The sequence below is a fragment of the Diabrotica undecimpunctata genome, chromosome 10, assembly GCF_040954645.1.
Source record: "Diabrotica undecimpunctata isolate CICGRU chromosome 10, icDiaUnde3, whole genome shotgun sequence".
In the NCBI taxonomy this organism is placed as follows: Eukaryota; Metazoa; Arthropoda; class Insecta; order Coleoptera; family Chrysomelidae; genus Diabrotica; species Diabrotica undecimpunctata.
The window spans coordinates 69,141,318-69,167,547 of NC_092812.1; the positions used below are offsets into that span (position 1 = coordinate 69,141,318).

Here is a 26,230-nt window from a genome sequence, read left to right on the forward strand (position 1 = left end):
CTTTAATTATACAGAAATATTAAATGTTCTAAAGTAAAAAAATATAAATTTAATAAATTAAAAATGTTAAAAAAAACTTTTAACATTTTTTGAATACACCCCTGTCACGAAAAATACAATTATTACGCCCCTTAAATTTTTTTTACAATATTTTACATGCTTAATTGAATTATGAAATATAAAATTGAATCATTTTTTCACATTAAACTCGAAATTAATGTATGTATTAAATGGTTAGTGAATTTTTAAAACCAGCACAGCGTTATAAAGGGTAATGTCTGGAGTAGTCTCCAAGTGTTCAACTTCAAACTATTTTTTTGATTATTTTTATTGAAAGTAAAAAAATTTCAATTTTTCGCAATTTTTTATTTTTGAAGTAAATTTTTTAACATTCATTTTTTATGCAAAAAGCATTATATTGTAGCTCTTTTAATTGCAAATCGAAGGAGACTTCATAAGATGCGATCCAAATTATTTTTCGAGAAGCTAAAACTTGTTTTTTTAATTATATTTTTATGTGGGGATAAAAAATGTTCTATCCCTAATTTATTGCTTTGAAATAGGGGCACCTTTGGCGTTATAAATTAATTAAGCTACAGCACTCCCTATACGTTACACACATTTTTAACTTATTGACTTATAGCTGAAGTCAAGACAAATATTAAAAAAAAAGTTTTCTTCTACGACCAGTAGAAGTGAAGTTAGCTTAATTTGTTTAAATTGTAGTAGAGGTTGGAGCGGTTGGGCTAATTCCCTTCATTTCTACTCTGACGTCGTTCAGCTCGAGAACGGCTGGTTGGATCGTGACGTATGAGGGGTCGTTGGAAAGAGAATAGCTCAAGAAGTAAATAATAAGATAAGGTCAGAAGGTGAATTGTTATAAAGACCTTAAGCTTATAGTGCCTAAACGACTTAACATACAGAACCGTGCGATATGTCGTATGTCATGGGGAACCTGAATGACACACATTAAACATACTGACAAAATAATTTAAAATTCCTCTTCTGTAAATTGTATATTATATTGTTGCATGGGGACGTCTGCATGACTCCTCGTCACTTACAAATAACCTCAAGCAAGCAATAGAATTTAACCAAGGCTGTGAAACTTGCACACCCCTAGGAATGCCATTTGGGTGATACAATTTATTGGGGTAAGAGGGATTAATTCATGTAAATCAGGACCCACTCCATCCAGCTCCAATGCTCCAGACCATCCTTTTACCCCCGATAGTACACTGATGCGCTATAGAGACTACATATCAGCGAAATGCTTCTGATGTAAAAGTCTTGGGTACAAGAGCATGATTACTTCCTCCGAACAATGCAAGAAAAAGTGAGGCATTATATTCAAGCTGATCTCTACTGACATTTCATCGAATTGTATTGCTTGTTCGGGTCTCGAGTCCCCGCACCGCGCCACGTCTAGTTCGATGACTCAGCGCTCGAGGATGTGGGCCCCTCTTGTCCATTTTTTGGGTTTTGTTATTATTTTTTTGTGGCTTGCGCCTTCTGTTATTGTTTTTTAATGTTTTTCAAACTGTTATAAAATAAAACCGTTTAAGGTCAAGAATAATCGTTTTAATTTTTTAATCTTTATATATGAAAAAAATATTTTTAATTTTAATTGTAGCCTATTCCGAAAATTATAGTAATTAAATATTTCATATATTGAATAATTTTTAATAATGAATTGATTATTCTTGTAATAATAAACACATTGTTTATAGAGAAATCATTCACTCTTCGGAAGTGTATGGTCTTCAATGAGACGAGGTCATACTTTCAATAGAGCCAAATCTCTGAAGTTAAATTCAACCCAAATCAAAATTACACCGGCTTCCAGCGTCGACTATCTTCCATACAATTCTATTAAGAATGCCGTCACAGAAGGGATGAATCACATTACTTCCATGACGAAAAATGTTCAAAACCGTGTTAGCGCCAGTTCGTTGAACAATCAAGATAACTTTAAGGATGAAGAAATTCCTCTAAGATCTCTTAACAATCTGCATAATGGAGATGAGAAGAATAACTACACGGTCATCGAGTAAGTGTTCTTTTTTTAAATTACAGTTATTCTTATATACTTTTAGTTTAACATTTTCTCCTCATTTATTATTATAAAGTATAATATACAGGACCGTGGTTTAAATTATGGCCTGTATACAAAAATATAATTTAATATTCTATTTCAAAACTCAGGAAGCAAGCCAAAAAGCATTTTTGTTAATATATTTTGGAAAAATACACAGAAAAATGTAGAATACTGGAATAGGACAATAGTAGAGAAAAAGTGCAAATAAAACCTTCTAAAAACCTTTTTTCTTGAGGAAAAACTTTAGAGAAATTGTGACTACTTGCAATTCTTTATTTAATTTTGCATTCGGTCTTACTATTAATCGTCGTAACTAATATAGTCCAGTCGTTAGAGATTTGATCTCTAAAAATCATACGAACAAGCTGAATTTTGCCGAGAATGTCAATTTTGCAACCCCAAAAAAGATTCAAAAAATTTACCACTCCTACCTACCGACTTCACCTCTTTTCTCCGTTTTTCCACCACTACGAGGGGGGTTTTTGAGGGGGAAGCCGGGGGTAGCAGTGGTAAACTTGCTTGCATATTTCTGGGGTCCCAAAATAGACATTCTCAGCAAAATTCATCTTGTTACTAGTATTTGTAGAGGTTTAGTGTCATTTTCTTCTCTAACGGCTGGACTAATAACAGCTATAAGAAAATCAAACTGATCATAAAAATATTCTGTATTACTTTTTTACAATGTTAAAACAATATACTAAACAAAACAACAGATCGCTGGTTGGCGGGAGATCACTTATCCTTCCTGCATTCCCTTTGATAATTCCTGTCGCAGTTGCAGACGAATCATCAGAAACAAACAACCTGTAAACTTCGATAACAATGTAGCTTTACAAAACAATAAATAGTGAACAAAACAAATGTATTAACAATAAATGTGTAGGCATTTCTCGAAATAGAGCATTAATTCCGTATTTTGTATACTAAGGCAAAGATATAATACCTTTGTTTTAATTAATTTATTTAGTAGTTTCCACTAATATCTCAAAAAGCCGTATTATTATCTCAGAATAGAATTAGAGTATACTCATTACAGGACAGCAGCCATATAGTAAAAGCAACGGGTAACTTTTTGTTGCATTCGATCTAAATGTACGTAATGAAAACAAAAATGTTAGGAAAATTTTTTTAAAGAAATATATTGCATTAGAATATTACACAGGGTGTACCAAAAGATCGAGACGGTCAAATATTTCGCGAAATGAACATCGTATTCAATATTTTTCAAAATTCTATCGAATGACACTAAACCCGCACGCCCTAGAGCGGAAAGTGGAAACTAAAAAAAAAAACCAAAACCAAAACCCAAAAAAAAAAACTTCCAAATAAAACACATACAGATCACAAGTCTGCAACTAATTTATATAGTGCTAAATACAGTGTTTTAAAAATGTTTTGTAGAATGAGGATCTGCAATAAAAAATGGGGGTTTCTATTTAAGATTTCAAAGTTACCTCTCACCCCACCACCAGGCTGTAGTGCGGTGTCATGTTTAGTGTCATTCGATAGATTTTTGAAAAATAATAACTTCGTGTTTTTCAGTTTTTTATTTGGAAGTTTATTTCTTAAATATTAGACCGTTTCCACAGCTTTCCTAGGGTATAAAGATAAATCGTTTTTTTTTTCGATTGTAGCACCATCTATCAACAATTCTAAAAAATATCTCGAATAACAGGTACTTATTTTTACATAGGGAATCCAAATCTGTAATAAAAATGTTATGATTTTAAAGTTGCCCCCTCCCTATCCCCTGGGGATGGGGTGGAGAGTTGTGTTTGGTGTCATTCGATCGATTTTTAACAAATATTGAACGAGTGTTTTCCATTTTTTTGATTAGAAGTAAATTTCGTGAAATATTCTACCGTGTATACGAACTATGTTATGAATATAAAATATGTATACGAAATCTGTGGTTATTTCCACTGAAAAATTATTTTTATGTAAGGAATCAGTCCATTCTGGTGTAATTTATTATAAGTTTCTGTATTTACGCAACTTTACACCGCTCTATACAATATTTAACTTTCTTTTTAGTTTTTGATCATCTTTCTTATTTATGTCTTCTTCTCTACCTTCCATGAAGATAGTTCTTTATTGGCTTTATCAATCAGCGCAACATGCGATAGAGGCCCAAAGCAATTATGCTTCTCCTTTTTTTCTGTCCTGCGCCAGCGTTTTCCAATATTTTAATGATCTAAGGCAAGCATATCAAAAATGCGACCTATAAGCCATATGTGGTGTATTTGAGCTGTGATCGCCCACATCCGTCTCCTACGCTCCGTCGCCTTGTGCCGCTGCCTAGTCGCTTTATTGTCCCTGTATATAACGTAAGCTCGTAAGTTTTCTTCTGGCTTGTTCTAGAAAGTTTTATAGTTTTATAGGACACAACTGTCGAGAAATCACATTTTCGTATATAAGCCAAAACTACTCAGTTGAATTTACTCAGTTGCTACAGAATTGCCAATTCAAATGCATACTTATTATTACAACATAGAACAAGTACTTATTGTTATTCATTAACATGTCTCTTTCAAAACTAAGTGGAAGAAAAAGGAAACTCATAGATGAGCATCGTATCTTTCAAGAAAAGTAGTAGTGTGAGTTTTTTGCTGTAAAGTAAAAGACAAAATTCTTTGCTTAATTTGTAACAGTACAGTCGGTGTCCCAAAATTATACAGTATGATGCAAATCTATTTATCTAGTTATTTCAGAAACAAGTGACTTCTCTTAAGAAAGATCAATTTTAATTTTTAAATGGTCTTCAATTCCTATATACGTATTGGATAATGCGTCATCAGTGTTGGAGTAATGGCGTAATCGTATCACGGGACACCTCATTTGGAATATCTCCTAATTGCCTTTGCAATGATGCAATTCTTTGAATATTTGTTTTTACAGGGATAACCAAAACTGTTGGTTTATTAATACAATTAACTTATAATAAATGTTTAGTAAAATACAACCAAATTATAACAAATGTTTAAATTAACGACCTGCAGCAATGATTGAAAGAGAAAACCGGGCAGTAAATTTCTTTTTAACGTTTTTTAAGGAGTTATTTGGGCAATTTCCGTTTTGATGCGATTCTTCAACTCTTTTAAATTATTCGGTGGACTTTGATAGACATTGCTCTTCAAATATCCCCATAAAAGATCTAACGTGGTCAAATCTGGAGATCTTGGTAGCTGACAGCGTCGCAATGATTTCAAACGTAATTCCGCTAATTAGATCATTTTATATTTATATTAGATAAGAAACTGATTGGGTTTATTTATACACTCCAACTGCAAATTATTTTTCACTACTATTCGCGATTTTCGGGATATTAGTAGGAGAAAAACAGCTTTAACTTTGTCAGCTTGCATATATATATATATATATATATATATATATATATATATATATATATATATATATATATATATACGCGTATGTATGTGTCTCTGTGGACTGGACGTTGCGGCGATAGTGGGTGTCGTTTAGGCATTATGCTGCTTTGTTCGCTGCTTCATGTATTGGCTGTATTCCATAAGTAAATAATTTAATTTCCAGATTTTCCACTTCATCACTTTTTTTAACTTTACATTTGATCATTTTTCATGTTATAATGACTTACTTACTGCTTCTTTCAATACTTTTTTTCGCTTTTATGAATTTGTCCTTGATCAAACTGAAGATTCTGAAACCATCAAAATGAACAAATTTTAGTACTAAGTTGCAATAATAATGCAATAAGAAGATTTAAATATATGTCTCTACAGGGTGTTACAAAAAAGGTATCACCGTGTCTAGGATAGATAAAAAACAGAAAAATAATTGAGTTATAGTTTACTTAATAAAAAAAAAATTGTAACGCATTTTCAACATAAAGGGCCTTTCTCAACATAAAGGGCGTTGAAGAAAAAAAAGTTTACACATTTTTTACGATTTTGCCGAAACTACTAGCTTCATTGTAATGAAATTTTATAGCAATTTGTTTTGGAAGCTAATATCTCATGAATTTATTTTTTTATCTAACTCTCACAGAGGGCTCTAGTTACAAGGTTCGTACCAAGTATTATTTAACGTAATTTTTTAAGGATAGAACTAATCAAAATACCAAGTGAATTTAAATATACAATTTTATACCAAAAAGGTACTCTACACGGAGGACATTTTGAACACTTACTTTGATTAAATTTTATTTTATGTTCTTAGTCTATATTTTAATTTTCTTCGTGTGATTGTCAGTGTTTTAATGTTACATAAAATGAATTTCCATCAAGTAACGGTCGAATAAATCAATTATAGCTTTTTGCTTGTGGCATTCTGTATTTTTAGAGTAATGTAGGGAATAAGCCACAAAATATATTCAAATGTTTAATTTACTGACTTTTCGATCTCTATAAAGAGACTGTTTTTAAATATATAAATGATAGATATATTTATTTTTTTATAGCTTTTTGCTTGTGGAATTTTGTATTTTTAGGGAGAATTTTGAAAATAAGCCACAATATATCTATTTATATGGTTAATTTACTGCCGTTTCGATCTCTATTCCAGAGACCGTTTTTAAAGTTAGAAAAGAAAAGAAATAATATAAGATTACATAAATAATATTACATAAATATATTATAATAAACAAATAAAATAAATGTAACTATTGTGTATATCTTTGAAAACGGTCTTTGGATATAGAGTTCGAAACGTCAGTAAAAACCTGTAAATAAATTTATATTGTGGCCTATTTCGAACAAATAATATTTAAAAAATATAATATAATTAACGTTGAAATAAAAGTGAGTGCACGCCACTGGATTTTCATACGTCTTTCCCCACTTCTCTGCCGTCAAACGATGAAATCACTCTTCCAAATATTGAAATTATAGTATAAAATTTAATTACAATGTTGCCAGTAGTTTCGGCAAAATCGTAAAAAAAATTGTGTAAATTTTTTTTCTTCAACGCCGTTTACCTTAAAAACGAATGGCGTTACAAATTTTTAGTAACCGTGGATAATAATGTAATATTTTATTTATTAAGAATATGTATTTATTCGAATAAAATTCGGTGGTTGTATTATGTAGTGGTGTAATCGAAATGGCTGATGTTTCTTAGTCACCAAGACGACAGTTTCTCTTGAGTTCAGTATCAACTACAGGGAATCCGCTAAATTTCTGAAGTAGACAACGGTTGTCTTTTTTTATTGATTTAAAGATGGACTTTGGGTCATGTTTTGCTAAAAATTTGCCAATTTGATTAGTAGGTAACCGTTTTAATATACTGCAAGTAAACTTTTTTACTTTTTGATTCTTTTTGTTGATCGATATGTCCGTTCACTCTTTTTGGACGTACAGACCGCTTGGTGACTGTTCTTATCACTTTTGCAGAGTCGTTTTATGCTCGTTCAGCACTTTATAGGCCTTTTTATTATATTCATTGTTCAGTCCTGTTGCTTTTAAGCACTTACCCTCCTGTATTTTAGACCACGTGAAGTCTGTTATCCATTGTTTCCTTCTTTCTTCTCTATCACTATTAATGTTTTTCGCGGCATTATGCAATATGGATTTTGTTTTTGTCCATACGTTGTTTGAGGTTTCTTCTGGATTTAATGATTGTTTGAGGTCACATAGCTTCTGCATTGCGGCTTTGTTGTATGGATCCTTGTATCTTAGCTGCCATTTAGACGAGGTATTTCCTGTTTTTGAACTATTTCTTAGCTTTATACGGAATTCAGATGATAAAAATTGATGGTCACTATTATAATCTTTTCCTGTGTAAGTCTGAACATCCGTAACAACACTTCTCCAACTGGTTTTTACCAGAATAAAGTCTATGTGATTTTTGTATCTATTTCCTGGTGATATCTAAGTGTATAGTCGTCTTGGGAGATGTTGAAAGCCTGTATTAATAACAAACTGGTTGTTGACTATACAGAAGTGTAGGAAGCGTTCTCTTCTTTGGCCGAATCCATATAATTCGAAGGTCTCTCGCAAGTAACGATCTTCTGTTTTTACACCAATTTTATTTGTCTACGACTGCTATGATTTCTCTAGTTGAAAGCTTCCTACTATTCCCTCTATCTGAAAGCTTCAACGTGCTGTAAAATGTTTTAATCTCTTCATTTCGTGAGCTTCGCTTGTTGGGGCATATGTTTGTACTACATTAAGACTAACTGAACTGGCATTTAGTCTGATAACAATTATCCGATCACTAATAGCTATGTATTCTTTTGCGGAGCTTTGAATGGCATTATTTAATATCACTGCCACAGCATTACTACTTTTTCACATAAAATATGCTTTGTCCTTTCAGTGGGATTTAGATAGATCTACAATGGCATAACTTTTTATCTTGTTTTCCACTACATCCAATTTTCCGGGTTCCAACAATCCTCGAAAATTCCACATATCAATTTTAATGATACTCCATATTTGTATTTTTATTGCATGGCGTGCCTGGTTTCCTATAGCATCATGCTCGGTAGCCCATTTCACACCATCAGCCGCGGATGCTGATTGATACCAATTGCTAGTTGGATCACTCGGCATACTGATATGTTGAGAGGTCATCTTTCTTGATAGTTCTTGGTTCAAAGTAACGCAGTAGAACCCACTTCCTTCCAGTCGGAGTCGGAAAAAACTAGAGCATATTTTGACAGAATGCATGTACGCTATTTTTCTCGTAGCTTACGGAGTTAAACTGTAAGACATTCTTTAAGTGCTCTTCTCTTAACTTTATTTTCTTGTTGAATACTTAAGAATTTATGAAGAAGGACTTAAATTAATAGTTCTCGATTCCATTTTCTCCATCTTTCTTCGTGTAATTAAACAATGTGGATTTTTATGTGTTAATGTTGCTTTCCTCTTGTTTCCAGGGTCGAACTACCTGTCGGTATTTTTCAAATAATAAGTTGTCATTGTTATTTCTAACATAAAAAGTAATTTTTAAAAAATATAAATTGCAAAGGATTGATCTGAAAACATATTGTGGAGACTCTGGATAACCATAGTTGCCCCTTGTAAGATAATTTGGGCAGTCTAGATTGTGCACAGTTGGTTTATAAAAATTAATAGTTGAAATTCTAATCTTGATTTCAGACACCTTAAATTTCCAAAAACAGTTTTCTCGCAATATCTCCATAGACACAATAAGAATAGACTAGGTAAGGTATGGGTCGCTCTGTGAATAAAGGTGTAACGCCGATGATCACTTTGAGTGGTCTGTCTATCTTTGTCTGTCTACCATACGCGCCTGATCTAGCAAACTAATATCGTAGACATAATAAGAATCGTCTTATTAGGTCTATGACTAATATCCGAGATGAGCTTTAACTCTACAGGTATAAAACGTGAAATAGCCGGTGAAGTACGAGAGGTAGCGTTGTGTTTTAGTAGGAATTTGATACGGAATAAATTTTATTTGTAGACGTTGAATAATGTTCGATAGTCAGCAAAATGGGCGCTGCACCAGCGGTGAGAGGATAGCATTTGACCATGCATGGAGGGCTACCTAAAATTGTATTATTCTAAACTTTAGGGGGCGTCAATAGTAGTATAAATTTATAATAGCGAGTGAATTCTGCCGTTGCGTTAGCCTCCATCTTATTTAAAGGAGAACTGTTTTCGCTCAATATCTCCGCCATTTTCAACTTTTCAACAAAAATGGTAATTACTGAAATTGTTGCAATTGTGATTTACTACAATTTCTTTTTTGTAAATTTTTCGTGCGGTCGATATTTTCCGAGGTAAGGGATATATTGGAAGGGGGGTGTGCATAATTAGGAAATTATCTCGTTTATTGATAACTTACAACATAATGGAACATAAGCAAAAATGGAGAGAATTAAATTTTATACAATTTTGATTTCGTTGATTTTTGGGCTACAATCAACATTTAAGGTCCTACGCCTATGACAAGCCTAACGAGGCACAAGTGATTAAAGGACCCTAGACCCTAAATATTGATTTTTTTTAGTAAAAAAATGAAAGAAATGTAAAGTTAATAATAAACGGGATAATTTAATAATGAGCACGCATAATGAGCACCTCCCGTCCATTATTTTTAACCTTAACTCGGAAAATATCGCTCGCACTAAAAAATTTTTAAAACAGAAATCGTAATAAATCGCATTTGCCACAATTTCAGTACCACTTTTGTTGATGTTGAATAGTTAAAAATAGCGAAGATATTGAGCAAAAACGGTTCTCGTTTAAACTCAAGATGACGCCTAAAGGCGGAATTCAGTCGTAATTTTAAATTTACACTACCATTAATCCTACCTAAAGGATAGAATAATATAATTTGGGGTAGCCTACCATAAAAGGTCAAATGCCATCACGACTGGACTATTAAGACAAAAATTTTTACACATTTTGCTGACTATCGAACACTGTTTAACGCTACAAATAAAATTTATTGGGTATAAAATTCCTACGAAAACACAACGCCTCTCCCATGGGCTCTTCCGTACTATTGTATATGTATGAACAGAGTACAGCGGCATATGCGTAAGGAACAAGCTTTGCTAAAGAGATCTACCGATTGAGTGCTCCGAGCTCCGCGTTACACTATTTTGCTCACTATGCCTTGTCTATTTGTATTATGTCTATAAATTTCTCTCGATTGACTCAAAGTATCACTGGTTGCCTAGTTGCAAGTATAATTTACCGGTTATATCGCTGTCCAAACTTCCCCGCTATCACCTATACTCCATGATTTAAATTAAAAACCTATTTTGAAACATAATTTAAAAAAAATGTTATTTCAAATAATTTAGAATTATTATATTGTATAAGTATTACCAAAATCTCTTATATAGACAGATACAGAATTGGAATTAACAATTACAGAATGTATATAACTAAAGACATCGAAAAAAAAAAGTAAAATTTGATCATCGAAACAGATTTACCTAGCAAGTTCTTCAAAACTATCTTTTAAATGAAAAACTGAAAACTGTAAATTGTTACATTGGTTTGGTTTGTTATATTTCGTAACGGATTTATAGTCTCATAAAACCGACTTGAAATTACGGTGGACCTTGTATGTTTCCACCTAACTCATTTTCCACTTTACATATAATTCAAAGTACATAATATCCAGATATAAAAATTCTCTACGTGATTTTCTAGCTTGGATATTCTTTACTTTCCTTTTACACAACCTTTATATTTTGAGCCTGCAATACTCAAGAGATTCCTGACATTATCCCACACATAATATCTGGAAAGAATATATCCCTCTGCATTGCATACATAGATACGTGTAAAAGGGAAAACACGTAAAATATGAATATTATCATCCAAAAATTATTGTTGAATTTTAGTCACGAGTAACAAGATAAATAAAATCCTGTTGTTTCTCACCTTTTTGATTACGATTCAGTATGCATTGGAAGAAACATTGTTGAGTTTTTTGGAGACAGTTTAAATTCACTACTTATCAAAATTAGGTCTAGAATGCGTATACGCATTAGATCTCTAACGTCGAGAATTTCTTATTGAGCAGTAATAGAAAAAATATTGCTTGTATTTTATCATAAAAATTCATGAAGAAACTAAAGGGATAGTCGTCTAATATAGGTATGAATACAGAATGAATCAGGAGAAACGCTGGATACTCTTAGCTCATAGGCTCCTATGGGGAATATCAAATGACCAATAAAAAGTATCTGCTGACATTGTTTAATAACATACAGGGCGAGTTATGAATTTTGACTGTAATTTCTATTCGTCATAATTTTTGAACTGTATGTTCGCTGTGTCTCATATTTTGTCCAAACGTTACATTGCTATCAGCTAATCAACTGATTTATTCAAACTAGAAAAAATCAGATCTGGTTTTAAAAAAGTAAGTAATTCGACCTGAACGATAAAGTGCACATTGTTTATCAAGTACATCAACGCCCCTTTCGAGGAATTGTATAAAGCCATTATATCAGGTTTTTTACTTTCCTGGTCAACAGATTTGTTGTGATTCATGCACAGCAACATATTTACACTTTTATTTTTTTAGGGACCTATGATACGATTGTATTGTCTCGTGTAAAACCAAATAAACACTTATCAACTTCGTAATTTTTATTTGGTTAAAATTGTGAAGGAATTTCTCTCTTATTTTTACGTATTGTGCCTACAATGGTACCAAAGGTGAACCAATTATCACCAGTGAAAAGCAGTACTGATCTTGTAGGTATGGATAGCTTTTGGGGATTAGGATCATTTGTTTTACCTGTATACATAAAAGCATTTACCAAATAATGTGTTTTTGCGTCACAAAACAGATTATCTTGATGCCGTACATGACTGGTTTGGCTTTTATGTACATTCTGAAAGGCCATCTACCTCTAAACCCAACCAGCATCTCGTCCCCTGTAACATATTCGGAACAGGTGTAGTTTGCTATACTGTTAGATACGAAATAGTTAAATAAATAGGACACTGTTGCAAATCTATCTCCATTGGCTTTCTTTTGCTCTTATTTCATGATTGTCAAATCTTATTGCTGTAAGAAGAAATAAGAAGCGTTCTTTTGACTTGCTAGCATGAAAAATTGGCCTACCCAAAACATTTGTCAAAAATATTGAATCGACATTCTCATGATTAGACTTTAATACACCTGAAAGGTATAAAAGACCCAAAAAACCTTAAATTTACCTTCGTTTAGATGATCGATAAATCTACAGGTATCCATATAATTCACACTGAGCTCGGTAATTCTTTCACTTGTGTACTCTAGAATAGAGGCCAACATGTCAGGAGCTATAAGAAGTGACCACAATTCAAGTGGACTGGATGGTTTTGTTTTTGCAATAATATTTTGTACGCGAGTTTTTGATGGTGCCGGAGCAGTTTTAGCCCACTTATATCTGTTCCGTCTATAGTAAAAATTTTGTATCATTATTAGATGCTGTTTCACATTCGTCACTTGATAAGTCCCTTACGTCAATTTTTGAATCCGTGTTGTGATCCGAGTGTTCACTTTCACTGTCAGTATCACTGTTATTAGAGTCACTATGTGTTATAAGTGTCAATATTCTCGGTTGGCTCCTCCAGGAATTCAAAAAAGTGAAAAACATTATCACTTGCCTTGCAACCGTACTTCCGCTAATTCTTAAAGCCATTTTAATGTATTATCTGAAATAACAATAACGTAACTACTATGGTGGGGTCAAATCCGACCGAAACTCAGCAGCACGTGTGTACTATCTGATCCTTTGCTACTAAGCAGCTGCGGCATGCTAAACTATGTACTTAATTGGGAGAATAAATGGAATAATGAGGTCGTTTGCCAAACTTTCTACCATTGGCGTAGAAAATTTTAAGTCCTGGGGTCAAATTTGACCCCACGATAGTAGTAACGATAGTTCAGGGTTAAATACAATGAAATATCCATGAAACTTATGAAGATAAGTTACAATTACACGAAGGTTTTAAGAGAAAGAATATGGTATACCAAGAGTTAACTTTAACTAACCGATATTTATTAATGAGTGTATTGGTAGACTTTTCCATTATATATGAAGTATTGAAAATTAGTATACATTTTGATATATATTCAGCGACAACTCTCTAGTTATTCTGAGATAATGAGGCTTTTTGTAAAGTAAGTTTTAAGTAAAATTAAGTCGCGGTTTTAATAGACAATAAATAAAACGATTATGTTTCAGTAAATCTGGCTTCCTGCACCCTAACTACAAGGGTAAGCACAAGCTGGTGTGATTTGTGCCTGTTTTTTTTTTTGAAATTTTGTTTTGATTTATTTTAACATTTGATTTGATGGCTAACTGGTTTGGTGATGTGTTTGCTAGTCTGCAGGGTGACAGGACAATGGCGGCGGAACTGACGCCACCAACCCCTCCACCGCGCCGCGTTCGCCTTGGACTGGGGGCCGTTTGCATGCCAGCCACAGCCACAGCTGCAGCTACACCTACATCCACACCCGCGCCCTCATCTGTGCCTGCGCCTACAGTGGCAGCGCCTGCGCAACAAACACCGAGCTTTAATCGCATTGCAAGCGGGCTCAAACTCGCGCAAGCGCAAGCTATGGCAGTCGCAGGCTTCTTGCCAGAGCCTACGCTTGGTGATTTGCCCCTTCCTCTCGGGAGACTACACCCGTCCACCTCTGACCACGAAGGAGATAGCAGGCATGTGCCTTGTACTTTTCTGAATCACAGGGCTTCCTTCCACGGCAGAGGTTAGCCCATTTTCCTTATAACCTCTAACATCATACACTACTCTTGAATATTATTGGACTTAATTTAGTAATCAATCTAGACAATAATTAAAATTGCTATTCTCTTAGCTTTGAGCCTGAGTATGGATTGCAGTATGGAATATATATTTACACTATACTTTTGAGATCAGTTAGGTCCACACATCGCACAGTATTTTCTTTTTTCCCGCTTTCTCCTGTTAGTTTTGGACATTTAATTTTTTTCTACGTTCTCCCACGCCTAAAAAGGTGTACATTCTATGGTACTACCCGTAATTTAGGTATCTTTAATCTATTCAATTTATAACAAACCTTCAATGGTTTCAGATTATTTTTTCCGATGTCATGAGTTAGTCATAGTATACTTCCTAATAATTTTTACTATTTTACTATACTTGTGTACATCTAATCTCCTCAAGTTTTTGGTGAGTATATATTCCCATTCCTCTAATATTTTTAAATAAAATTCTAATGTAGACATTAACCCGTACTGAGACTGTTTGGTTAGGTTAGGATCAGATGGTTTCCATATGTGATAATATAACTTACAGATTTTTTTTCAATCATATAATACAAATTTACTATCTTCACACTAAATGTACTATAAACGTGAAAGCAAAAATATTAAATATTTAATGGTAACAAGATCATTTTTTTTTCGGATCCCCACACAAGTATTTAATTAAAACTTGCTAAATATTGCTACTCTACTAGGCTTGAAATTAAGATAAGAGTATTTTAAATATTTTAAGTAATATATTTTCATAGCAATATCATATCAATACCATTTGGCACTGTCTGTAAATATATGTAGGTATATAAATATATATATATATATATATAAATATATATATATATATATATGTATATATATATATATATATATATATATATATATATATATATATGAGTTTGAGTGTATTATCCAACCACCCTTGTCTAAATAATATGATTATTAAATCATTATTAATCAGACACAAAAATGATAACCTAAATGTCAAGTTAAATTCCATCTGATTATATTACATTAAAATTGTCACACAAACATAACAATTCTTCAATTGTCAGAAAAAATAGTTAACTCTTTCACTTTCAACTTCAATAGTGATTCCCATTTTTCTAACATGGAATATGATTTACTACTTTTGCCCTCATCCCTCACTTCTAATGTTCTTACAACTTTTGAATATATTGACATTCATTTTTTAATAGTACATAATTCTATTAAATCAGAAAAGCTATTTTTTCGGCTTTTGCAAATAGTTTCAGTTTGAAAATAATTCCGGTGATGTCTGATCATCAAATGGAATATGAATCCGTGTAAAATGTTCATAAATATATTCTCAAAACCAATCGAAGAAATTTGAAAGGCGCTCTAGGAACTTGTGTCGCAACAAAAAATAAGGGAGGGCATGAGTCAGTAGGAAAGATAATCCATTAACAGTTAGCCAATAACTTGAGACTTCTCCAAACAGACCATCTCTGTTACTATAACTATGTCTCCGATACTTAAAAATAACTATTACAAGTCATATTGGGACCATACGATGCTTACAGAGACGCATAATAGACCAAATATTATACTATGTAGTTAATAACTAACTAAATCAACAACACTTATTGCGAGAATACCGCTAGATATAGATAGAATGAAAGACAATGAAGAATGGAACATGTCCAGACGATACCTCATTCCGAAGAGTCCGATAGGGAACATCTTGGTGAACATTTTTATTAAACCAAACAAAAGGTGGTACTGCTAGCTGCGTTTAAATACGTCAGAAGATTTGGGGCAGATGGTACAGCATACTTCACAATACTAGAACGTCTCAGCAAGACTACTGAGATTTTAAAAAGCATCAAGAAGAGAAAGCTGGAGTATTTCGGACATGTAATGAGAGGTCCCAAATATATATTGCTACAAAATATTATGTAAGGAAAAATAGCAGACAAATTCAGTCCAGGACGAAGGAAGACTTTATGGTTGAAGAACTTGCTAGATTGGTATGGTATTAATACAAGCATGCTATTTAGGGTGACAGTAAATAAAATTGAGATAGCTGTGATGGTAACCAGCGTTCTGAAAGAACATTGTACATGAAGAAGAAGAAGTACAGCATACCAGGTTCATAAGTCTTAATAACTCTGACAGGGCCCTCGCAGTGCTAAATCCTTATGATATCCTAGCTATCTAGGGTATCAAAAGGGTAGATGGGTATCTAGAATTAATTAATTAAATCTTAAATAGAAGGAGTGACAGTAGCATGAGTTTCCTTTTTCTTGAAAATCATCTGTTTTATACTGAAAGGAGTGCAGCTAATTAGCTTATTCTGCATCTTCTATTAATATCCTAGTCCTCGGAACTTCAGCAGGTTTGCTATATCAAGGCTAAACCTAACCTTCTCATAGCAACAGTAGGTTTGAAGCTGCCTTTCTGTACTGAATAACTGGGCCTATTTGAGGTAGAGACAGAGTCCGCGCTGGGGATCGTCTTACTGATCGTTCAATTTATATTTTTATTTGTATGTCACTCATTTATGAGTCCTCTTTTGAGCCATCTCTTCTTGTCTGTGCTAAAACTATAATTCTACATACAGAGTTCCCCCAGCTCTCTGGAGCAGCCGCGTGGCTTATCGGTACATAATAATTACGCATGTATATATAATCAGCTGGTACACAGGAGTTACATTTATTACGCATGGATTAGCCTTTAGCGCAAACCAGACAATAAAATGATTTTTTTTATTTTATTTGTTTTTATTCTTTTCTTCTATGATCAATCTTAAACTGATCAGATTCCACAGTTCTTATTTTCTCTTCTTGTGCTGCTTGCCTTCTAAACTATCGTAATGAAGTACTGATAAGAATGTGTTAAAATGTATTTCTTGAGGTAGTGACTTTTGGGTACACTCTCTGATTTTATGCAGTACGTAGCAACATACGTGGCACACAAGGTTGAAATAAAACGACCTATACCGGGACGAACTCGGGAGAAAGTAGAATATGTAAGTTTTTAAGACAGATCTATCATAAGCCGTTAAGGGTAAAGGCGTATTTTAAAATTCCCTATGTATTGTTCCTTTCATTAGTAATAAAAGATATCCAGAATTTCACTTCTCTTCATTTAAGGTTTAAATCGTCGGTAGTGACTTTTTCTTTTTAACATTCGAGGTTACTTCAATTTGATTGGTTCGTGCAAAATCACAATTACCGAAACTAAATTAATGTCTCTTTCGGCATCACTTCGTTTAGGTATCACTCGTTCGGAGTTTCGCCACTCTCCATTAACTAATACTTCACTATTACTCGTACTTGCTCTATTTGTTTCTTTTTAGCAGTTTTAGTAAGTATCTAAAATATTCTGGAGTGGAGAAAAGAACACTTACACTCAGGTAATAGAGGTTTTATAAATGGAGTCGACCAAAAGTCTGGAAACGCCTAATTATCTTTTAAATGGATGGTCCGAACTGTGCAAAAACAGAGATACGCCCATTCTGTAACATGGAGATTTTAAATTTGATGCTTGCAATGTTGCCAGATTTACCATTTTTCTGATATCATTCTGATTCTGATACCATCATATTTTATCTAGTCACGAAGTTCTTAAGACTTCTCAGTGCCAAATAGTTTTTAAAGTAATTCAGTAAATATAGAATGCTGTGATTTTGACATAATTCATAAAGCTAACAAGTCCTTGAAGTTTATTGAAAAGTTTTGTAAAATAAATTGTATTAATAACTAAAGCTGACAGTTGTTTTATGTGTTTTTAAAAGCGCACAAGATAGTTGTTAATGAAAAAGTGCGAATTACTGTTTTAATGATAAGGGGCTACGGCGATAGAAAAAGATCTTATAGTGAAGTAGCCAACTTATTCAACGAGACTTTCTCAAACCATTTTCCTATCCATAAGGCGACGGTACAAAAAATTGTAAAGTGCTTTGAGGAAACTGAATGAGTAATAGATGGCATTCGAACAGGTAGACCAAAAACTGTTATAAATTACAATAAAATTTTAGATTTAATGCCGAGTTTCGTTGAAAACCCACATACATCCTTACACAGAGTTGCACAAATACGTAATGTAGATCATTCTTCAGTCTTGCATACATTACTTAAGAATTCATTTAACCCCTTCAAAATCTAGTTGTTAAAAGAATTAAATGAAGATGACTACGACCGTAGATTATAGTTTAGTTTATGATTTTTCTGACGGGTATTCTCAAGTTAAAGGTGATTTCATGTAATCGAATGAACTATCTTACAATAAAGTCGTCCCAGGAACGCAACTCAACAATATTGGCAATATCATTTTAAATCTACTTTAAAATGTATAATATATGTCCGAATTGTCAATATGAATGAGTCACATAAAATTAAATTATTAGAAGAATGTTTAAACAAGTAACAAAAAACAAAATTTGTTTAATTTATTAATGTTTGTGTTTTGAGAATGATTTCCGAAGTGGAAATCGTAACATCAACAATAAACTAATTTTAAACGTATATTGTGGCTTATTCCCAACAAAAATAATAATTGCATTAAGATGTCACAAGAAAATAGCTTTAGAATAGGTTAGGTAGTACTGAATGGTCTCCTCGTTCGCCCGACTTAAATCCTAAAGATTAGTTTTATTGAGGATACTTGAAAAGTAGATTTTATAAAACTAAACCAGCAAGTGTTGCAGAGCTGAGGCAATTATCGATGAATCCATATTAATTTTTAGAGAAACATTTCAAACAAACGGAGGACATTTTGAATACTTGATTAGGTATACATTAATTTAGCATTGTAGCAAATTTAGTTGTACATAGTTTGATTCAAAAAATTTATTGAGACAATTAGGCGTTTCTTGTTTTATCTTTTTAAAATGTTCCTGACTACATAAAATCAAAAGTATTGTGTACGGTTGAACTGGTATTGAATAAAGATACAATATACAGGGTGTTATATTTAAAAAACTTAAGTGACTAATAATATCAGAGAAATAGTAAATCTGGCAACATCAAATTTCAAATCTTTGTATTACAAAATAGATGTTGTATCCTTATTTTTGTATAATTCGGACCATCCATTTAGGAGATATTTAGACGTGTCCAGACTTTTGGTCCATGCTGCATATCTGGAGATAGTGTCATTTGGTTTTGATATGTCTTGTATATTGAAGAAGCCTCTTCCATCCATTTATATTATTTTTCCATCATTTTGTATTAACTTAACTGTTAAAATGTCTGATTAGCAACCAATATTCACAGCAATCAATATTCATGTTCAATGACACTTCAATACTGACGACAAATTTTCTACCTCGACACTAATATCTAGGTAAATACTTTTTTAACCGCTTAACACACCGTTACTCCAAAACCTTTGCTTATAATTTTTTTAATTTTTAGTTGGTAACGTATGCTTCCACGGTCACAATCAAAGCAAAAATTCACCTTTCGGGTTTGAACAATGCCAATGAATCTCGTCCTATATTCATAATATAACCAGAAACACCCCTTAGTACAAAAAACAACTAAAGCATCATTGGATGCAATGACTGTTCTAAAAGTATCGGTTGTCTAGAATGTGAAGAATATAAGAATAAATGTTAATACCTTCCTTTTTTTGACATATAATATAACTACGTAAAATTATTACAATTAACGAATCATTAAAGTGTGCCAAATGTCAGGCAGATTAACCAAATAGTTTGTAAGTTTGAAAGTTACTCAATTTGTTTATCCCAGAGAGCAATTATTTAAACAACCTTACTTGCCCAAAAAGTGGCTCTAGAGGTTGCAATCGATTCTTTGAGGCTTCAATTTTAAGACGTAGTAAAAAAATTTCAACATTCTTTCAAAATGGTTATTAAAAACACCGTTTAAACAAGGTCTGACTTTTTAGCTTATAAACATTTATTATAACTTTGATATTTTTGGTCACGCGATTGTAAATACGGCTCATTGAAAAGACGGTGAAAACACAATCCTTAGAATAAGAACCTTATATGAGCAATAGAAACCAAGATAATTGTTTTCCTAAAGTCATATTTCCTTTGTTTATTAACATTAAGAGCTCAAAATTAAACAGATTATAAGTGAAGATCTACATTTTATGATCCAATTTATAAATGGCATATATACAGAAGGTGTAAAAAGTTTTAATCCGTTAAAGTGATCGTACTCGTAAAATATCGCCACGTTAAAGTGGAGGATAGAATTTTCAATACCCCGAAGAAAAATTGCAATACCCCGCCTTCTATGGCACGGAGAATATTCATTTTTTTTTTAACTGAAGTAGCTCGACAAAATAATAAGAAGTGGTCTACTTTCACTTCCCGAAAAAATCGGAAAATGCTGGAAAATAGGTCGTGCATATTTTAATTTAAATAAACATATTTGGAGTATTAATTTATAATTAATATTATATGTTTATATAAATAATATACATTAATTAATAAAATTTAAATATTTCTTTCGAAATAATAGTAAAATTCAATAAACTTTTTATGAAAAAAATTAATTTATTGATCTTTTCGGAAGTAAAGTTTAATACCAGGAATGTAAACGGATCTATTTTTTAAAATACTTTTTAAATTATTAGATGATTTTCATTTAATTGGGCGAATTCAATTTCCATCATATTTTCCCAGCCTATAAAGCTCGAACTCTGGGTACTTAATGCTATAATTTGATAATATTATTTTCACCGCTTCCTTATCATCTTTTATTCGTTCCGATTTCGTAATTTTATTAGGTTCATTGACAATAAAAATTACAATATTACAAGCTCTAGATCTACAATACCCTCATTACTGTAATGACCATTATTATTGACCTGGTTAATTAATTTATTGGGCACCGCGTCTCTACCAACCAAAATATCAACACTTTTTTTCAATTTTGTAATAACAGCAAGGAATTAGATCAGGAACCTTCTTAAGACCAATTTCATAGTATTCACAAAAGTCAAGTGAAGTTTGGTTTTTAATTTTAAAAATTTCACCTCTGATGCGGACAGGTTACCACATATATGCCACACAATGCGCAGTAATAAACTGCAGCTGTGGCACGAAAATACTTGACTTCTATCAAAACTTTTCCTACATTTACCACAATTTTCCATGGTTATTAATAACAAAAATGCACAGCTCAAAAAATTGTATTTCAAAAAGAGCAACTCAACTCCTGTTAATTTTTAAATTCTATTTACAATACAAAGTCTATTCTTCTTCTATTTATAGTGTCTAGCACCTATAAATGCGGTGGCGAATTATCTTAAGGCATTGATTAAAAACTACTATACTGTTTTGATTTTAATCAATGCTTAAGGCCAGACGCCAGACGTCTGTTTTTGCGACATGCAAAAGGTCGCCAGTGTTATTTATGCCTGTCTAGTTCTTTATAGTACGCCAGTGTTGTTTATGCCTGTCCAGTTCTTTATATTCCGTATACGATATTTCTTTGTCTATTATTAAACACTAATTATTACAAAACCTTAAATAAGCTTTTTCATGAACTGATAAAGTTTGATGGTTAATGTGAATAAAATTTAAATTTGTTCTTACTTTAATTAATTGCAAGTGCATTACTAAAAACCGCATACTAAGCCAATTAAGTTGGATTTTTACCCTACTCAACTATAGACGGGTTTGACAGTTGAAATGTGTAGTATAAAATAGTACAAAAAGACTCTTAAATAGGGATTCATAAATTTTTTTGTGGAAAAATGTTTAAATAAACAATCAAAACGCCAAACTTATTATTTTGCTCGTAGCTTAAAAACTTGTCTGTTTAGAGATTTGACGTCAACAGACAACTTTTTCAGAAAAAAAAAGATACTCAAAATGAAATATGCTAAATCCTGGGTTTATTTTCTTTGTTAAGCCGTATAACCTATGGAAAAAAAGGTTAAACAAATTACATTGTGTACACAAAATAATTTAATAATAAATAACACGTTTTAAACATTTACAATAACTCCTTAGAATTTAGTTCAAATTAAATCGCAAGAAATATTCGGAAAGCTAGTCAAAAAAAAACTCTAGGAAAAAAAAGAGGTCTCATAACTTTTAGGAGGCAAGATTTAGAGGCAATTTTTTTTATGTGTGAGTGGTTAGTATAAGCTTAAGTTTAAGTTTGTGGGGTCACTACCCTTGTCCCCCGCCGTCATCTTGGAAAAAGGGGGCAAAGAGTTTTCGCGCTGTATCTCATAAATTAGCAACCCTACAGAAAATTTTCTTAAACATAATTTGTAGGAAATTAAATTTTCTACATTTTTATTTGTATTATTTTTTATCGTTATATTAAATTTCATTACTGCCTGTGGATTTTACAGCACTCCCGAAGTTGACCGGGTTGTGGAATACTCATAAGAAATCTATAAAAACGAACCATTGGGCTTATTTCTTTATTACATATGTTTTTATTCATATATTTTTTTATTTTGTTAACATTCCTATGGTATTATTAGTTTATTATCGACCTTTTTCCCGACCATCTATGAGGTAAAGCCTTTTTTTTCATATTTTTTGAGGTGGGTGGGAAATCTTCGTAAGATACCAGGTCTTATGTCTGATATGTGGGATTCCCTCACCGCCGTTGAGATGGTGGTCGAGTCACCACATGTGACACGCTCAACCGCAATTTCAGCCGGGACGAGAACCTACTCACTAAAACCCTCCATCCTCTCAACCACGCTTGTGATCCGCGAGTGCAGTCCGGGATTCGCCCTGGTTGCGGCATACCTTCAGTACTACATCCGCCTCACGTCTCGTTAAATACCGCTTCACCTGGACTTAACACAACAAACTTTTTTTTGTGACTACAACAGTATTTCTTCAGTCTCCTTGGACTAGAGCGTCTGTCTAAGGAATGCATGGGTTCTTGGCCACGTGTCTTCATCCTCACACATCCTCGCAATCATATCACTCACGGAATCGAAACGAACACCATACCTTCTCTCCAATTCTAATCTATCTCTACTCCATCTTACACATTCCAACAGTATATGTGACACAGTGTCGACCAAACCGCAGTAAGGGCATCTGTTTGTAGCCGCTTTCTTGAACCTAAAGAGGTATAAGCGGAAACATCCATGGCTCGTGAGAACCTGCGATAGGAAATAATATAAACGCCGGTGTCCACTGTGCCACATCTACAGTTGCCTCCCATTCGGCTTGCCACATCTGTATAGATCTCTCTTCACGTTTTGCACTCTCAGTCACACCAGTATTACGAGCACGATGAAATAAACGGGTCCTCTCGCATGCCAAGATGCACAATGCTGCTGCAGAAACAGTTCTATAGGCGCTTGCTACGCGTAACAGGCTTGTTCTGTCTGTTAGTGTTCAAAGTCTCCGGTAGGATGATATATCTATCCCTCCGCTCCAGACTGGGGCCGCATAAAGAACCATAGATTGCACTACCCCGTGCAGAGCCCTTCTCAACATCCACAATCCCACCCTTCTCAACCAGGATTCTTCTCTCGGATAGACAGTCCGAGATCAGGTTCCTCAAGTAGCCAGGAAAGTTTCTATCCTCAACCGCTCTCATCACCTCTATATTTAACGCTCGGTAAACTTTCAACACTGCATCAGTCGTGCTAACATTTTTACGGAAACCATATTGTCTAGGGGATAAGCCTCCAGACCTCTCAATTGCTTCATTGATTCTCTCGCTCAGCATTCTCTCAAAAAGTTTACAAATACAAGATAGGAGGCAAATAGGTCGATATTTGTCCTCTCCTTTAGGCAGGAGAATCAGTTTCGATGTTTTCCAGTCTGAGTGAAAGCTCTATCCAACGAGGACAGCGTTCATGTGGCCCAGGAGCAATGCAGGCTCCAGTATACCCAGGCGTTTAATTGCCTCAGGCGGTATCCCATCTAGGCCCGGGACCTTGCGGTGCTTAAGGGCCCCCAACCCTTCAGCGAGTTCGTCTAGGGAGAAGGTTTCAGCTTGTTTAGCAGACGCATCACTTCGCACTCCATGCCATTCGCCAGATGGAAAGAGCTTACTTGTTACCGAGAGTTTCTTATCCAGCGGCATTTCGTATAGAGGGTACGCGTCAAAACGCTTCATTACAATTTTGTACCCTTGACCCCATACGTCCTCATCCAACTTGTCGCACAGACGTCTCCAGCATGAGGTAAAGCATGGAGGCGCGTTTTTTAAGTGGTATCCCCAGTATGTCTAATTCACTGACAATTTCCAGGCGAGATAATATTGAGCATAATTATATATTACAAAGTTGTTTTCCAGTTATTGTTTTTCCATTTCCTTTGATGGTCCAGGCTGCGGTTCAGGATCTAATTCAGTATCGAAGTTGAATGTTTGCGAAAGAACAGAAGTTAGAATTGGCGTCATTGTGGGTATTTCATCTTCGAATTTTCCGATGCAGGTTTCACCAGAACAATTGAGGCACACTGCAGAGCATTTGAGCCCTACTTGTCGGCAATCACACATACTTTCACATTTACACTTGCATCTGAAGAAAATTAATTTCACAAGCTCGGGGAGTTTTGAAAGTTTTGATTAATATCCAAATTTTTCCATGCTTTTTTAGTCCCAATCTTCAGGATCGTAGTGTTTTTTTGTGATAAACTCTAACATTGTGGAAATAAGTTGTATCTTATGTTGGCGGAAGCAATGATAAGTTAAATGTAATTTTGGTCACCGTCTTGGAGAATTGTTTGTATCTCATGCTGTTAAAGAATCTTCTTTATTTCCACCATATAAAGAGACAAAAAACGTTCGTCAACGACAGTGGGCAAAGATGGATCGGCTTTTTCATTGAGGAATAATTCTGTTCGGCTAGCTACTCAGGATGTTTCTGTAAAATTTTGATGAAGTTAAATTTGTTGATCTCGTAAGCTACTAATGTTGTATCGCATCCTGAAAATCCATGGAGAAACAGCAAATTCTTGGCAATGACGTCTCCATATATAAACTTTGAAGTATATTTGATGCGACTTACACCCTTTTGAAAGTTAAAAAAAATTGGACACTTTGGACACACAACTGTGGACCGTTCCCTTCCTAACTCCGTGAGCAAGACAAGAGTGTCAATGTCCTCTGCTACGACAGTCACAGAATCATAGGCTTTAAATGCAGCAAGAGCAGAACGTATGATTACTGTATCCGCATCAAATTCAGCCTGTTCACCAAAAAAAGTTCACCAACGACAGTGGGCAAAGATGGCTCAGCTTTCTCACTGAGAATTAAGGCTGTTTGGCTAGCTAACTCAGGATGTTCCTGTAAAATTTTGATGAATTTAAGTTTGCTGATCTCGTAAGCTACTAATGTTGTGTCGCATCCTGAAAATGCATGGAGAAACAGCAAATTCTCGGCAATGACGTATCCATATATAAAACTTGAAGGAGAGTATAATTTATGCGACTTACACCCTTTTAAAAAAATTGGACACTTTGGACACACAACATTGGACTGCTCCCTTCCTAATGCCCTGAGTAAGACAAGAATGTCAATGTCCTCTGCTAAGACAGTCACAGAATCAGAGGCTTGGAATGTAGCAAGAGCTGAACGGATGATGACTGTATCCGCATCAAATTCAGCCTGGTCCACACGAAAACCCACTTCTGATAGAGCAGTTTTGAGAAGGTCTATTATTTTGTTTTGCTCTTTTCATTACCAAGAAATTTATCTTGGAATAATATTGGTACGGGGCTCTTATTAAACTTTATCTCTGTCTATTGGTGCTTTTTCTTGCGCTGTAAAATCCAAAAAAAAATGAATAAAATTAAACAAATTTCTAGTGAAAATTATTTTATGAAAAAGCCTCTGATATTGCTCTGATCTCATTTTATTGTAAAATTACCACAAAATAGTTATAATCCCTAAAAAAAATTTTCCAAAGTTTTTTAGTTATTTTTGTTTATATCTTTTTTATTTTGTATTTTACGGTTACAAATTAATAAAAATAAAGTTGTAAAC

At 33.6% G+C, this 26,230-nt stretch overlaps 1 protein-coding gene across 12 annotated transcripts in view; it reads left to right on the forward strand.

Moving 5' to 3' along the window:
• The window catches only part of Ca-alpha1D (Ca[2+]-channel protein alpha[[1]] subunit D), a 960,824-nt gene that overhangs the window by 917,287 nt on the left and 17,307 nt on the right, over nucleotides 1-26,230 (forward strand). For 8 of the 12 annotated variants that reach the window (XM_072546534.1, XM_072546531.1, XM_072546539.1 and 5 more), the window contains 2 exons: nucleotides 1,731-2,050; nucleotides 13,890-14,275. In XM_072546534.1, coding sequence (XP_072402635.1) covers nucleotides 1,731-2,050; nucleotides 13,890-14,275 — 706 coding nt within the window. Of the gene's footprint in view, nucleotides 1-1,730; nucleotides 2,051-13,748; nucleotides 13,781-13,889; nucleotides 14,276-26,230 lie in introns of those variants that run through there. The other 4 variants (XM_072546536.1, XM_072546535.1, XM_072546537.1 and 1 more) reach the window with 3 other exon arrangements.